The sequence below is a fragment of the Ziziphus jujuba genome, chromosome 12, assembly GCF_031755915.1.
Source record: "Ziziphus jujuba cultivar Dongzao chromosome 12, ASM3175591v1".
Classification (NCBI taxonomy): Eukaryota; Viridiplantae; Streptophyta; class Magnoliopsida; order Rosales; family Rhamnaceae; genus Ziziphus; species Ziziphus jujuba.
The window spans coordinates 22896072-22913530 of record NC_083390.1 but is presented as its reverse complement, the minus strand read 5'-3'; the positions used below and the strand labels follow the sequence as shown (position 1 = coordinate 22913530).

Genomic DNA, 17459 nt, shown 5'->3' with positions numbered 1-17459 from the left:
TAAATTGACCCACTATATGGTTTTATCCCTCATAAAATCCTCCAATATTCTGGTTCTGCTCCCAACTTTTTTTATCCACTTTCATTGTTTGTGGACTGGAGGCTGCAGCCATAGCTAATCATTCAATACAAATGCATACATACAGAGTTATGTCAAAATTGTATAAATACATCAATATATGTATAATTACACATTAGTACTTTTGAAAACGATATGTGAGTGAAACTATGATGCACCAATATATGTGAATCTACTTGACTAAGGGGTTTTGAGACAGAGATATTGCGCGCATGATGTATATCATGAGCTAATTCACTTCGAATTTTTGCTTCAGCAGATAGAGAATCTATCACTGAAATCTGAGAGCAAATGATGTTGGTGAAGAAGGGTGTGATGGGGATATAAACTTTGATGATCAATAATATATATATATATATATATATGAGGTTGATGACATTACATATATATATATGACTTTTTTTTTTTTTCCCTGGTAATTTCTATTATTCTTTGCTTTATTTGCTTCTTCTTCATCTGCACAAAAAGTGGTTTCCACTGAAATCGACTTCATATTTGTTTTGCACTATGTATATAGAATGCCACCCCACCCATCCATTCTTTCCACGTTTTGGTTGGAGTTCAACTCCAAACTTTTTGAATGAGAGGGAGTTCCAACCAACTTCATGAAAATGACTTTATAATATTGGGAATCTTTGTTGTATGTAATTTATGTCAGAAAAATTAAATGCAACTTTTAGAGGTACAAATAACATATATATATATATATATATATATATAAAAAGGACCTTGTATATATATATATATATATATATATTTAGCATATCCAATGAGAGGGACAAAAGGAAGGGAATTATTTAAATGAGAAAACCTAATTACACTTTGTCCTGTAACTAGGCCAGAAGGTATTTTATATTTGTCCATTTTTAATGGAACTATACAGAAAGCTTGTGATAACACTGCAAAGCCTTATTGGTCGCAAGCTCTTCTCAGAAGCTTCCCAATAAAAAGTCACATATTTTTCTATACTACCCTATCATTCCTATCACTTATAAATAGATTAATTACTGTTGTGGTGGAACAAATGTACGGCTCCAATTAAATTAAGGAGTTGATTATATTCATTGGATGAAGCTAGTTGCCCATTAATTATCTAATTATTTTGTGTGATTTTTTTTACATATATATATATATATATATAGAGAGAGAGAGAGAGAGAGAGAGATGTATGTATACGTATATAGTCCCAATATTTATGTACCTGAATTGGATTCAGTGTATCTGTCTCTATATAGATTGTGAACAACGACAGGTAAAGACCAATGGGGTTGTAAGTGGTGGATTGTAATCAGTCTATAGAAAAGGATTGCAGGCATGTACTGTTGAAAGCTGAATCAAACAGAAGGGAAAATATATATATATGCAGGCAACGTACTGTGAAAGTGGATGCATTGATTTTAGTTCAAAATTTTGTACAGTTCCACTTGACCATAGTTGGAATTTAATTTTCTACTTCACATTCCTATATATATATATATATATATACCATCTTCCTCTTTCTGTCAATTTTTACAACTTGTATTTTGCTTGGAGATAATAATTTGCTACGTGGAAGATAAGTATAGAATCAAGCACTGAAAATAATAGTACTAACTAGGATAATCTCTAGCATTTTCTTTTTCCCCTTTCTCTCTTGAAGGCTTGCTTCTGACTTTTTTCTGTATCAAACATAAAGTATTTATTATTTATTTGTGTTTTTGGGTAAAGAAGTCATATAAAATATGAGTATACGCTCAGGCAAGAACTTTAATTTTGAAACAAACTTTTTTTTCCCCATAAAAATATGATTAAGCAGGAGAGACACCCTACAGTAGTACTCATCATAGAGCAGAACTATAGGTACTTGATTTTTCATAAAATATCATCTACCTTTTATTTGGATAATATTGTTTCTTTATTAAATTCCAATACTTTGCTTTTATACATTATATTTATGTTGTTTACTTATGGTTACAAACACATGAGTGTGCATATATGTTAGTTTTGGTCCACATATAATAAGGGAAAATTTATAATTTGAAAATCTTTTAATGAAGGATGGTTTAAATAGGGGAGGGGTTTTAGCATCATCAGTTCTTGTTGAATTCAGAACCTGATGGTTACCACTTGTTGAGAAAAGGGTCTTCTATCCTTTTATTCTTGTACCCATAATTCATATTTGAGCGATAGTAAAATTTCACATCATTTTATTAATAAATATTTTTTTATTTGGTTTATTGTGTTTCTTTATTATGCTTTTAAATGATATGATATGATGGGGCAAAATGCATTTTACGATCCTCTACTTTCACCATTTTTTAGTTTGGGGTCTATAAAATTTTTTTATAGATAATATCTTTTATTATCCAAACCGTTAAAATCAAACGGTTTCTGTTACAAAATTAATTATATGAGTAGCACGTCACAAATAAACTTAGTTTTTAATCGAGCCCGTTTAAGCTTTTCGTAACAATTAATCGAAACCCAAACTCAAAGTTATAATTAAAAAAAAAAAAAAAACAAACAAACAAACAACGAAGCCCAAGAGAAGTCGCCATGGTCGGTGGTGGTCTTCAGCCAGTCGGTGAGGGAGGATTTGGCTCTGTTGATCCGAAGGTGGGCGAAGAATGAAGAGTTGATCAAGGTTGTTCTCATTTCTTTACATACAGTCCATTCAGATCTCTCTCTACCAGCATATCATAAGGTTTTTATTTTTTATTTTTTTTGTTTCTTCATTAATTTCGGATATCTATCTAAAATTTTTTGGTTAGAAGTTGAAATTCCCATTGTTAAAACTTGTTTTAAGGATTCCAGTGTACAATGTGGTCTCGAGGCAACAAGGGGAAATATTAACCTAAGCTATAACTGATGCAAATTTTATACTATTTCAAAATTTTCTATTGGATTATTGTAATATAGGATTCTATATTTTATTATTGATATTATTTTTTTCTTGAATTCTATAATTATTTAAAAAGGTAACGAAAAAGTTATTCCTGCACCAAAACGTAGTTGATGGAGTGAATGAGAATTGCAAACTAGAGAACACAATTTGAGTGGTTCTTAGAGTAGGCAATTGATCTGGGCTCTTTGTTGCTTTCACTAAATAAATCCTCAAAAGACCAAAGAAATTCAAAATTAAAAAGAATAAAAGAAAAGAAGTCTCATATCAAAAATAAAATTATTAAAAAATTAATTTATTTGTCACATGCTAATCAATTTTTTAACAAAAACCATTTGATTTCAAGCGTTTAGTTAATAGAAGGTATTATCTTTAAAAAAAAAAAAAATTGTAGACCCCAAGCTAAAAAAATATAAAAAGAAAGAGTAGTAAAATGCATTTTGCCTGGTATTATATTACTGATAGATAGAATGAAAACACCAAAAAAAGGATAATATCTTAATCCATAATTATTATCTAGAGTGTTCCAAAAAAAAACTCACATAAGCATCCAGGATTTTGCTAATATGTGTGTAGTATAAGTAAAATTAAGGCATACCTCAAGGAAAAAGACCTTGCTTTTGACATGTTAAATTATAATAACTAAATATTCATAAGCTTGGTAAATTAAGGCATACCTCAAGAAAGAGATCTAACTTTTGATATGTTAAATTACAATAACTAAGTATTCATAGATTTGGTTTAGTAATAAAACCATTGAGAATATATTTCTAGATATAGAATTCAAATCTCTAACTTATGTGAAAACTCCCCTCGCTCAAGTTGTAATTAAAAAAAAAATTTAAAAAAACTGCAATAATTAAAATTAAAATTGATCAAGTTGAGCAATATATGGTAACAATTTATCCCTCTCCTATATACTAAAATATGCATAGACGTCTTTCCTTAAATGATAATGCATAGTAATAATAGTAGTTAATAATAAGAAGAAGAATTGAAGAGTGAAGAGCAGCATTAATTAATTATAGTGAAACAGACAAAAATGAGAGAGTAGTTTCGTGTAGGGAATTAATTCCCTACGCAGTATATAGTTGATTAATCTTATCTTGCTCCTGTCGATTTAAAAGATATTGGGTTCTAATCTCTTGATTGTATACTGTATATGTACATGTGGATTGTAATTATAGTGATTGAGGCTTGGAGCACCTTCTCCATAAAATGATAAGGGTCGAAGTCTATACATGTACATATGTTAGTGGATGATGAAGACAAACTAATAAAGGGCTAGTTTGGGAGTGCTTAAAATAATAAAATGGTCAAAAATACTTTGAATTAGATAAAAGCGTTTTAATTTGGTGTTTTGCAAAAATCTTAAAAAGCACTTAGGTTAGAAAGTACATATTTAACAACTTTGAAAGAAGTATTTAATTTGTGATTTTTCTAAAAGATCTGAATCCTCTTTTAATCTAAGCTTTATTTAAACTTTTGAAAATCTGTCAACACATGACAAATTAGATATTAATGGCCACAATCAATCCCTCATTTATTATTCCATTTTTTTTTAATTTAGAAAAAGGATTTAGATCCTCTTCTAATCTAAATTTTTCCTAAACTTTTGAGGATCTAGTGATACATAGTCATCATCATATGAATGGTCAAATTTATCCTTCATTTATTCTCCTTTTTCTTTCATTTAACTTTCCTATAATCTTATGAAATGTGGCAATTATATATAAATTGGTTAAAACTTATTTTTTCATTTAATTTTATTAGCTCTTCAAAATAAAAATTAGTCCCAGTTGGTCACCCATCTGTTTTCCAATTGAAAATCATCCCTTAATGTTAAATATTTGTTTATTAAAATATAGAACTATGTTTATCTATCTCTACCTCTACGCTCTCTTTGGAATATATACATCGATAATGTCTTCAAAACAATTGAGTAAACATGACCAAAAAAAATTAAAAAATTAAGGCTTGGCGAGACATCAGTGGGTGGAAAAACAACTAAACTCACCGTTATTCATAGAGCTGTTTTCAGCAGATGGAACACTGTTATTGGAAAACAATGAAAAAATTGAAAGATAATGAAAATATATATATAGAGAGAGAGAAGAAAATATCCCAAGTATTTTTGTTGGAATATTTTTAACTAGTTCCTCTTGGATTTTATCTCCGTTATTTTTTTTTTTAAGCATATTCTTAAATTTGGAAGAGAAATCATAGAAGCAGAAAAGAAACATGTATAAGAAAAGCTGGAGAAGAAGAAGTGCTCTTTATATATATATATATATATATGAACAGAAAAGAAGAAATGCTAACAGATTTAAATAGAAATATGAAAGAAATGATGAATTTTGACATTTTATTTGTTAATTGTCAAATATCAATGAATACGGTAAAAAAGGTAAAATGAAAAAAATAGAATAATAAATAAAGGATGAATTATGATCATTGATATCTAATTTGTTCACTAAATTCTAAAAAACGTAGATAAAATTTAAATTAGAAAAAGATCCAAATCCCTTTTTAAAAACCACTTCTTCATAAAATAATTGTTAAACAATCTCCAAATGTGCAAAACTAACAAATTGATGGAGAAGGACTAAAATAACAATTTCAGATTTGACACACAATTATTCATAATGAGCCTAGCTAAGCTACTAAAAACTATCATGAAGACAAGTTTGAACCTAGTAAATTAAGGAGTTCATGCAGTATAATTAATCTCTGTTGAAGAGATTTCGGATTTCAAGTTGTGGATTTCAATAAATGTGACATTGGTTTTAAAATTTTTTAAAGAAAAATACAGAGGAAATTGAAATAATGCCCTAGGGGTCTCCTTGGTATGCAGAACATGGCTGGACTATGTTTTAAACTAAAAATAAGATAAGACCGGACAGGATAAAATTAATTTAGTTTTTATTTGATGTCAATCGAACTAGACTACTTTTTTATAATAATTAATAAAATAAATATAATTTGGTATATAATATATTATTTTTCTAATCAAGCAACATGATTTAAATTAGATAACTCCTTTATTTAATAAATTTCAAAAAGTTTATATATTTTTTTTCAACAAAACAATAATCTATTTAACTTATTATATTATTAATATTAATTATCAAAATTGTATGTTTAGACATAAAAAAATTCCATATATAAATTTTATATTGTTAGAAAAAAAAAATAAAACAATTCAAGCATTATGCAAGGAAGAAGAACAAATAAAGATGAACAAAAAGGGGGGAAAATAAGAAATTGAAATAGGTTGAAAAAACAAATATAAAGGGGGAAAAAAAAAGGAAAAAAATAAATAATATAGATGAAAAAATCAAAGATAATATAAAACTAGAAACTGAGACAAAGAAAAATAACGGCATAAAGAATGAAATTTAAAAAATAATTAAAAATACAAAAAAAAATTGAAAAAAATAAAAATAGCATGTTTTTTCAAAAGTTAAATCAGATGGGATTTGATATATATATATATATATATATATATATTTTTTTTTAACAAATTTGGGAAAGGGACCAACTAAGCAAACCCATGCCTTCAACAGGTTACAATAGTCTGGTAGATCCTGCACGATTATCGAATTTATTAGGATTTTTAATTTTATCATATGCTGACGTCAATTATTGATTAGTAACTATTTTATTTCAATCCCATTTCGGCATGCCAAATACACCCCAAGTTGATGAGTAATTTAAATTACTTAATTAGTCCTTTTATTTTAAACATTTTTGAACTAATGCCTCTAAATTTTATTCATTTTTACACTTTTGTTCCTGAAAATTTTTGGAGTATTAATATAATATAATACCCACTAACTCATGAGGGGTGGGTATGTTAGGAATATTTGAAGCATAAGCCGAAGCACATGATATAATCCTAAGAAAATAAAGAATAATTTAATTTATATTTTTTATTCAAAATAAATTGAAAACAAGTTAATTTGTCCTTTTCTGCCCATATAAAAGACAAAACTTAAAAACTAAAAACAAAAGTTATTGGCTTTATTGTTTCGTCTTCAATATAGTGGGAATTTTTTTTTCCTTCTTTCAGACACCTAGCTAAGACATCATTTTGTAGCAAAAAGTGGTATTGAAAAATTGAGATAACTAGGTAGGTCCATACTTTCTGTACCTTTTTGTTGATATTATTTAGCACTCCATAAAAAAATAAAATAAAATAAAATAAAATCTCAAAAATTAAATCCTCATAAAAAAAAATAAACATAGAGAGCTTATAACTGGATAAACCCACAGACCTAATCAAAAATATGATTAGGTTTGATGGTTTAGATATTAAAGCTTGTTCTGTGGCATTTTGATGGAAATATGGTTGAATGAAAAATTTTTTGGTAGAGTGTGAAGAAGGAAAATTCAAAAACTACTCATTAAAAAAACCAAAGGCATGAAAGAAGAAAAAAAAGAATTTTGATGAGCCAAAATGCGCTAACATTGTTTGAGGGACCAAATTAAAACGTCATGACAGAGTGTGACTGATGTCATCATAAACCCCACACTCCTCATAGGGTTTTCTCGTGGTTTATGGTAGTGCTTTTGCAGCTATCATCAAATGTTTGAATTACCTATACAGCATGCTATAACATATACATCAAAACCCACAAAATATTCTTATATAATATATATGTATTTTTATATACAAAAAAGTGAAAAAGATATAAACAGAAATGGGGACCAAAGAGCATCCATGCGTGTGACCACAGAAATACCTCCAAAAATAAGCCCTTTTTAACTATTTTTTTTCTTTTCTTTTTTTTTTTCCTTTATGTCCCATATTTTAAAAATAAGGGTAAATTACACAAACTTCCTTTTTAGTTTCAAGTTTTTTCAAGTATATTTTCCGTTTTGTAAAAATTACACATATTCTCTTTGTAGTTTCAGTTTTCTTTCATGTAGTTTTTTTCGCTTCTTAAACTTTGCAATTTGATGGTCAACAAGTTTTAGTATTTTATAATGATAAAAATGCCTTCAATATAAAATATTAAATTAAAAATTCAATTGGATTTGTATAACTTGCCCTTAAATTATCAGATACAAACAAACAAATTTAAATATTATTTATTTTTTGTCAAAAGTGCCATTTTGCAGTTCATTTTAATTTTTTGACAATAAATTTATTTATAAAATAAATTTTAAATTGATGAAATAATTATTTCTTATTTTTCATAACTTACTTTGAGGATATTTTCATAATTATAAAAAAATTAAACCATGTTGACATTATATTTCAAAGTTTAAAAATAAAAAAGAAAAGAGTACATAAAAAAGAAACTTTGAAACTCCAAAGGAAGTATGTATAATATTTAAAAAACGGAGAATACATATGAAAAAAATAATACTAATAAAACTAAAGAGGTGTTGGTATAATTTATTTAAAATAAATATGCAAAAGTGGCAATAAAGAGCTATATCCTTTGTCGAATCAAATAGTAAGATTCAGCAAAGCAGATTAGAAATAGTGCCTTGTGACTGACTTGATGTGGTAAAGGGAAAGACTTGGCCGTACCAAAGATGTTTGTAGGGAAGGCGAGGTTAAAGAGAAAGAGAAACACATTGGGAAAATAAGCTTTAGCTTTGTACTTTGTTTATATTAAATTTATGGGTTTTTTTTTTTTTTTTTGGGTTTAAAAAAAAAAGTTAATCTCAAAATTAGCCAGTTCAATCCAAATTATAAAAAGGGTTGAGATAAATAATGGGTGGAGATCCGATCTCTGTCTGACTACTGTCTCTTAATTCTCTCTCTTTCTTTGTTTCTTGCTCTCTAAACAATTATGGTGTTGAAAAGTGGAAATAAAAAAGTTGAAGTAAAATTAATGATTTTTGTATTTACTTTTGTAAGCCATGCTGCTTTTGTTAAACTGTTGTAAAAATTACCCAGAAATGCTTCCACTCAAGAGCTTAAAGCCTGACTGCTTTATTCATTTTTATTATAAATATTCTTGGTTTTTACCATAAACATTTATAAGTAAAAAAGAAGATTCAAAGCCTCTTTCGGCCAAACCAGCAATTTCCTGGTGATACCTAGCTGTGCAGAAACTAGAGTTTGTTCCTTATGTAAAGGATTCATAGGTATAAAAGAAAGAATCGGTGTCAATTGGTAAAAAAATTATATATATATATATACATATATATTAATATTATCTTAAAAAAATAAAAACTTGGAATACCGTGCCACATTTTCAGAAGTGTTGGAAACATCCATTATTCCATTGTGTTGTGGCTTTTAAATTTCCAAGTTTAAATGACGAAATCCCTACCAACCAAAAACCAATTATATGCGTTGATGATACCAAAAATCAATTGTATCATACATAATTTGAAGCATGCAAATTTTTACAATTTATTAATTATTTCTTCTTTATTTAATAAAAGTTAGCAAAGTATAAATCCAATATAAATAGGGTAGATGTAATTGATTGAATTTTTCATGCACCTTGAATTTCACCCTTTGGGATGACAATGAATACATATTGCTTAGACTACAAGGTGAATTGTTAATTATTTGGTCGAGCACATCTACAATTATTCTTCTGCTTTCTTTTTTTTTTTTTTTCTTCCGTTATTGGGTAAATAAAAGTAGAGGATCTAAAAACCATTCGTTTAAGTTACTCTAGAGGTATATATAGCCCAATCTCTTTTTCTTAGTGTAAACAAGAAGCATAAGACAAAAAGAGAGAATCATAAATATTTCATAATTATAGGAATTAATTTTCTGTTATTATTTTGCTAACAAACCAAACAACAATAGGCTTTGATTCGCCTCCCCACTGGAATGGTTCTAATAATAAAAGACAATATAAGTCCCAACAAAAACAAAATAACATGTTGAAAATGAAGGGGGAAAATAAAAGGAAATTAGTCTTCAGCTTCTTTTTTTTTTTCTTGGAAAAAGGGATAAAAGATAACTAACCCCATGAAATATTGGGAACTGCAATGCTCAAAATTCAAGCAAGCAATGGTATTTTCTTTCTTATTGCTCTTAATTAAAATGATGGTCCAGTGAGAGCCATGGATATGATAACTGAAACCAATAAACTAACGAGGAATACCTATATAGCTAGAGTATATATTATATATATATATATATATATATATATAGAGAGAGAGAGAGAGAGAGAGAGAGAGAGATGGAGTGTGTTCCAAGACACAATGATTACATGGTCTTGGGGAAGCAGAAAGGGTGGCGTGGAAATAGCCAAGAGTATATAGAAGAACGTGGGGGCTTGACCGAGGTGAGGAGAGGAAAGGGAAAGAAAAGAGAAGAAAGGAAAAAGAAAAGAAAGGAAAGGAAAGTAGAGCGATCAAAAAAGATGAAAACATAAATAAAATAAATAAACTAAACTATAATAAAATAGAAAAAAAAAATCAAAAAACAAAAAAGAAAAAAGAAAAGGAGGGGTTTTTAGCTAAGGCTTTTATCATGATGATACTCTCAGCCTTTTTGGTCTTTGGTCGGTCGACAATCTGTGTGTTGTGTTCACTCTGTTTGTGCTTGTGTTTCCCATTTCCCCCCACTCTCTCTCTCTCTCTCTGTCTTATTTTCTCTCTCTAACTGCACTCACACAGAGTAATTATATGCTTTGAACCAATCACAAAGCAACAAAACAATTTTCTTTTTTTCTTTTTTTATTTTACATATAATGGGGTGTGCTACTTTTTGCACTATTTATTATTATTATTATTATCAAAAAACCTATCTATTAAAAAAAAATAATTAAAGATCCCCCACCCCTGAAAGGCGAAAGCTACAGGAGATGATAGACTTGAAAATTAAAAATAAATAAATAAATAAATAAAAATGCCGTAAGAAGAAAGGAAAGGAAGACTAGCAGTACTCAAAGAGAGACTATATATTTAGAGTGGTGGAAAGGGGTTTTGCAGATCATACAAGAAAAAAACAATGGAACCCAAAAAGATACCAACAAAGCTCAAAAGAAAAAAGGAAAGCAGCTGAAGCAGCTTAGTTGAAAATCCAAGGATAAAACCCTTCCACACCTTCTACAAAAACCCCCCCCAAAGTGATTGAGATTTTAGAGAAGGAGCAACTGAGAAAAGACTACCAAAACCCTATATTTTCATCTTTTTTTTATCAGACAAGGTCCGTCCTATTTTCTTTCATATCCGTACCCTTTGTTTTCTTTTTTATGTTCTTGAATTTTCCTTTTCACATATAGCTTCTGATATGGCAAAGCAAAGTAGCTGAATATTTTTGCTTTCATTAGAAAAGCCTTATTCTATATATATATATATATAGAGAGAGAGAGAGAGAGAGAGAGAGAGAGACTACACTTGTATATATATATATTGATTTGAAAAAACGAAAGAGAGAGAAAACATGATGTGTGGGAAGAAAGAAGATGAAGCAGCTGCAGCAGAGTGTTCTCAAACTATCCAAAGCTTTCAAGAACAGCAATTTCTTCTCCATCAACATCACCAACAACAGATGCACCAAAACCACCAACACCACCAACAACACCAACAACAACAGCACCAATTGATATTCCCTGAAGTTCCACCAATCTTGCAACCATGGTCAATCCCTCCGGTTCATTCTTTTAACCCGGCACACTTTGTTTCCGCGAACCCGGTTCATCATAGAGACCATCATCATGATCCATTTCTTGTACCTCCTCCTCCAGTACCAGTGCCATCATATGCTGCTAGTTTGTTCAATAGGAGACCTCCTTCATTACAGTTCACGTATGATGGCTCATCCACTTCCGACCACCTAAGGATCATTTCCGACACACTTGGACCCGTTGTTCATCATCAACAAACTGGTTCTGCGGCTGCTGTTCCTTTTGGTCTCCAAGCTGAGTTGGGTAAAATGACTGCTCAAGAAATTATGGATGCTAAAGCTCTTGCCGCTTCTAAAAGTCATAGTGAAGCTGAAAGGAGGAGAAGAGAGAGAATCAATAATCATCTTGCTAAGTTGCGCAGCTTATTACCAAGCACCACCAAAGTAAGTATAATAATTGATAATTAATTATAACAAATTTAATTAATTTCAACCCCCAAAAAAAAAAGTTTTTTTTTGGTTTTAATTTTTACATAGGGTATAGAGTATACTCTTTTTGTACACTTTTTGTTTTATTTATTCATTATTATTATTAAATTTTTTTCCAATCGAAGATCTTTGTGGATCTCCCTAAGATTCTAATTATTTAGGATGGCTTTGAAAATCCTTTACATACCCCGTTAGATATGAAAGTGCAGTACTACTAGTTACATTTTCCTTTTTTCTTTAAATAATATGTAAGTATAAATTATGACTGGCTTTTTTTTAATCTTGGGTTTTAATTTTTTAGTTTATATATAATGTTTCTTCTCTCTCTCTCTCTCTCTCTCTCTCTCTCTCTCTCTCTCTCTTTCTCTCTCTCTCTAAGTCCGTTTGATAGTTCCGAGGAGGAGAGAATAAAAACGAAAAAAGGGAATAAGCGTTAATGTCGCTAAGTTGATATGATAAAGAGAAACCAAAGAGCAGTTGAAAAGCTTACCATGGAAATTTCTTGCCGGATATCAGCCAAACCCATGTTAGATCAATGAAAAGAAATAAAGCCAGACAAACAAGCATCTTTGTCAGTTCACAATATATAGACTATACACACACCTTGCCATTAATTTCCCCTCCAAACACCCCGCCATTTTTATTTTTTTTTTGGTTTTTTTTGACAAACAAGTTCGGCCTAGCAGTGGTTATACGCCCCTTTCACATCCAAATATTGATTAAAATCGTCTTTCGATCACACCCTTCTTTTTCACATTAGAAATGCACTGAAAAAAAAAATTTGTTTTTTTTAGTGAATAAATCAAAATTATATGTATATATACAATTTAAATCATATCATAATATCTTAATTTTATAAAATCAAAAATACTGTATAAATTATTCAGATTTAAATTTCAGCTTTTTACATTCACACGATAAGTCAAACAATATTAACGTACTTCTTTCTTTTCTTATCTTTTTTGATATTGATGTGGTATTAATTCTTGGGGTCAATTTGTTTGTTTTCACTTTTCCAGACGGACAAAGCTTCATTGCTAGCAGAAGTAATCCAACATGTTAAAGAACTCAAACGTCAAACTTCATTAATAGCAGAAACAAGTCCAGTGCCAACCGAAATGGACGAACTAATAGTCGATGAGGAAGCATCTGAAGAAGACGGTAGGTTTATAATCAAAGCCTCGCTTTGCTGCGAAGACCGTTCGGATCTTTTACCTGATCTTATCAAGACATTAAAAGCAATGCGCTTGAAAACATTGAAAGCCGAGATAACCACACTCGGTGGACGAGTAAAGAATGTGTTATTCATCACCGGTGATCAAGAAGATTCAAGTTGCGGCGAAGAACAAGATCATGATCAACCTCATCAACAACAAAGCCAATATTGTATAAGTTCAATCCAAGAAGCGCTTAAAGCTGTTATGGAGAAGACAGGTGGAGATGAGTCTTCTACTGGAAGTGTTAAGAGACAAAGGACTAATAACATCAACATCCTTGAACAACAACACAGGTCTCTTTGATATATATATTTTTTTTAAAAAAATTGATAAATGTTTTTTTTTTAATTTTTTTTTTTACTTTTTGTTTTTCGGTTATTTCTTGTGCGTGTGGTTTTTTGTTTTTTGTTTTTTTTTGTTTTTTTTTTTTTTTGGCGTGTCTTATATGTTTATGTATTGTTCCACGGGAAGAACAAATAGGTAATGATGGTTGTGGTTTTTTGTACTTGCATTTTCTCCAAAACTATAGGTGAGAGAGAGAAAGAGAGAGATATTGATTATGTTTGTCTGTTAGGAAAAGAGAAAAGAAAGAGAAGGAAAAAAAAAAAAAAAAAAAAAAAGAAAAGAGTGAAGGATATCTTTTTCGTGAGGAGAGAAACCTTATATAAAGACCGAAGATAGAAAAATCCGGACTTGATTAAATAGCTCTTTTTTTTCTTTTCTTTTTTTTTTTCTTTTTTTCTTTTCTGATCCTATTTGAACTCAAAGTTCGCAGAGTCTCTCAGCTGGGTTTTTGGTTTGGTTTTTGTTTTTTAGTGTCTTTTTTTTTTTTTTCCGTCTTTTCTTTTTCTCTTTCCTCAGAGAAACTGGTGGGGATATTTGTAGTTATTCATTAGAATGGTGACGAATGTAGTTTCTCATCATTTGCTGCATTACGTCCTCACCAGAGCCAGCTAGGCTTTAACTTAACAGCTATATATCACCATCACCATCTTCTTCTTTCACAATTAATATCCCTCTCCTCACTGGTTTTCAGAAAAATGCAAATTGCAAAACCCTAATCAGGAATGCATGATGATGATGATGATGCATATGTTCAGTACTGTCACGAGAATATCTCAGTACCCATCTATCTATTTGACTAATTTATTAGGAACTCAATGTGTATATATATATATATTGTATTTCACCGTTTCGGTTTCTTGGATTTTCCCTTCTATATTTTATTTTATTTTATTTTATAATTATTATCTTTTTTGTTTTATGGGTTATTTATATCTTTTAATTTGTATGGCTTATGAAATTAAAAACATATAATTATATAAGTAAGGTTAAATTGGTTATGTTGTGTCATATAATATTTCTTTACTTTACATTGGTATAAAGGGTATACGATCAAGTCTATATTTTGTCGAGTTTCTACATATATACATATATATATATATATATATATATATATGTTGTGTATCTATATAGCTGCATGCATGCATCTGCAGATTCATTGACATTATAAGTTTTAATGCCATACCAAAAGCATAAAACTATGTTTGCATGATGGAGACCAGGAAAAGTTTTGGAAAAAATGCTTGTGGATCAAGTATGCGTCTTATCAATTTTATTAATGCTTTCAGTTAGTTGTACCAGTAAGCTATTTTAAAGAGAGAGTGATACTAAGTAGTAATTATTAATTTAAGTTTGAATATCCAAATTCATTAATCCTAGAAAGTTCATGGCACAGAGCTTGTGAAAGTCATTTCTCACCACATGCGCGCATGCATAAGAAATTATTATATTAATCTGAATTTTCTCTAAAGCATTTCGATTAATTAATTCAAATTAAGCAAAATATGTGTGTGTGTATCTAAATGAACTAATTAATATGTGATTTAGTGATTTGTTTTTATCAGAAATTAAGCATGGATTTGGTATAATTGTGATTACTTATTTGTGGTGTTCTTAACATTTTGTGTGTGAAATTATATAAGTTAAGCTTAATTTTAAAGTTGATACAATTGGACTTAACTTTAGCTAGTTAAGATTTTCTTGTTATAATCAATGGTTTAAGAGGAAAATAGCATTGGAAGAAAATGTAGTTGATGCATGCATGTATAGCTTTTGTTAGTGATCGAGTTTATTCTCTCTATAATATTAATTACCGAAAAAATTAATAATTAATTTTTACTAGTGTAGTATATCTACTTATCACTATTTTATTCAAAAATTTCTAGAACTGATCTTTGTAAAGTTATCTAAATTAGTCAAATATTCATATTCAATAACTTTCTCCTTTATTGATACGCTTAATGTTTTTGGATTAGGGCTCAATGCAATCTAATAAAATTAATATTGAGGATTCCAATCATACGCTATTTTTATTATATTTTAAACGTCATATATATATATATATGAGAAACTATTTCTTCTTTTGATGAGATTTCCAGTTTTTTACATCTTAATGACCCTTCTTTCGTTTTTTTTTCTTTGAAATCCTTATTCTAATTAATAATATTTTTTTTTTTGGGGGGGACAACACTAAATTCATTAAAACTTAAAGTGTATTTCAACTCAATTAAGGCTTACATCCTGAACTTAGTGAGAAATATTAGAAATCTTGAAATGTGTTATCGATAATTTTACCCCCGAGCTAAAAGCATTTTCAATAGCAGATTACCTTTTACAATTGGCATTTTAAAATTTTGTCATTGATATACCTTCTCCAATGTTAAATGCTAGTGCAATTTCAAATTTTAGCATTACCTCTTCAATAATATATGGCAAAAAATAGCGTTGGCATATATATATATATATATATATATATACTTTTAATCACATTATTATATTAAACTTCTATCACAATTATACATCATATTTTTATCTATATCACTTTTTTTTTTTCATCTATTAAAGTTTATTTACTTTTCTTTATATTTAAAATTTTATTTACTAGCATATTTTATTTTATCTACCAACATGTTTTTTCATCTACCACCTTTTTTTATTTATTTTTACCACCATATCTATATACCCACCGTACTTTTAATCTACAACTATTTATAATTGCTTCTCAATTTCTCTCCCTATATCAATTAGGCTTTCAATTGGGTTTTAAGTTATTAAAAAAAAAAAATTGTAAGAAGGCGTTGTTAAGTGAAGAATATTGAATTGGATCCACTTCTTTTAACTTTAATAATCAAAAAATAAAAATTAAACATTATATTATTTAATGGTATAAACCCCATAAATTTTATAGTAGTTACAAAAAAAATTTCAATTGCATTTTCGATACTAAATAGCATTTTTTGCAATATGCTATTAGAGAGCACAAAAAAACCAACTATGTTATTTTTTGACATTGCAATGAGAAAATGCAATGTCATTGGAATTTAATACTTCTAACTAATGACTATGAAAAGTTATCATATATATCCCTAACAAAAATAGTTGTCACATAATCTTACATTCAATCCTATATATGGTTAAATTACCAAATATATATATATATATATATATGTGTGTGTGTGTGTGTGGTTTAAGGAAAAAGAAAACGGTGCATATTATTATTATTTGGGTAAATAGTGCATATTATTCTGTATGTATAATTTTATACCGTGTTACAAGTAGAAGTCCTTCAGCGGTGCATATTATTATTATTGTTACTATTATTATTATTTGGATAAATAGTGCATATTATTCTGTATGTATAATTTTATATCGTGTTACAAGTAGAAGTCCTTCAGCTTACGGCCTATTAGAAAGTTGTTAAAAGATTATTCTTTTTAAATGAACAAAGAATTTAAAATTTCAAAAAAGAAAAAAAAAATGAAGAAGAAGCTCTGAAACTCTTTTTTTTTTGGTTTTTTGTTTTTTCCTTTGGCATTATCGAGATGTCTATACAGTTATTTTTGTGGTGTATAAAGAACCACCCAACAGAGAAAGATGCTGCCATAGTCTTGGAAACCAGTGGCACATATTTGGTCCATTTGGTTTGGACTCCTCTTTGGGGCCCACCTATTCTCAATTGGTTTCAAATCAATCCTTAGGTTGGAATGGCCCAAAGAGAAATCATACTTATAATAGTCTTTATATATATATATATATATATGTATAAATTCGGAGGAGGGAACTTTACCACCTGATCTTGAGATTATGATGTATGGATTATCAACTCCTCCTGAATTGAACTATCCCAAAGACATTAATAATAGTTATGTTTAGAAAAGAAAAAAGCTATCTCAACTGA

The 17459-nt window shown here is 29.0% G+C and overlaps 1 protein-coding gene across 1 annotated transcript; it reads left to right on the top strand.

Moving 5' to 3' along the window:
• The first annotated feature begins 10878 nt into the window (after positions 1–10878).
• On the top strand, positions 10879–14455 carry LOC107429502 (transcription factor bHLH30). The gene is made up of 2 exons (XM_016040199.4): positions 10879–11957; positions 13022–14455. Exons 1-2 carry the CDS (start codon positions 11331–11333, stop codon positions 13520–13522), a joined length of 1128 nt encoding a protein of 375 aa, XP_015895685.4. The 5' UTR covers positions 10879–11330; the 3' UTR covers positions 13523–14455.
• Positions 14456–17459: the final 3004 nt, after the last annotated feature.

Coding starts and splice junctions, on each gene's coding strand:
- LOC107429502 (XM_016040199.4), top strand. CDS start 11,331: ATGATGTGTGGGAAGAAAGAAGATGAAGCAGCTGCAGCAGAGTGTTCT. Junction 11,958..13,021: donor TATTACCAAGCACCACCAAA/GTAAGTATAATA, acceptor TCACTTTTCCAG/ACGGACAAAGCTTCATTGCT.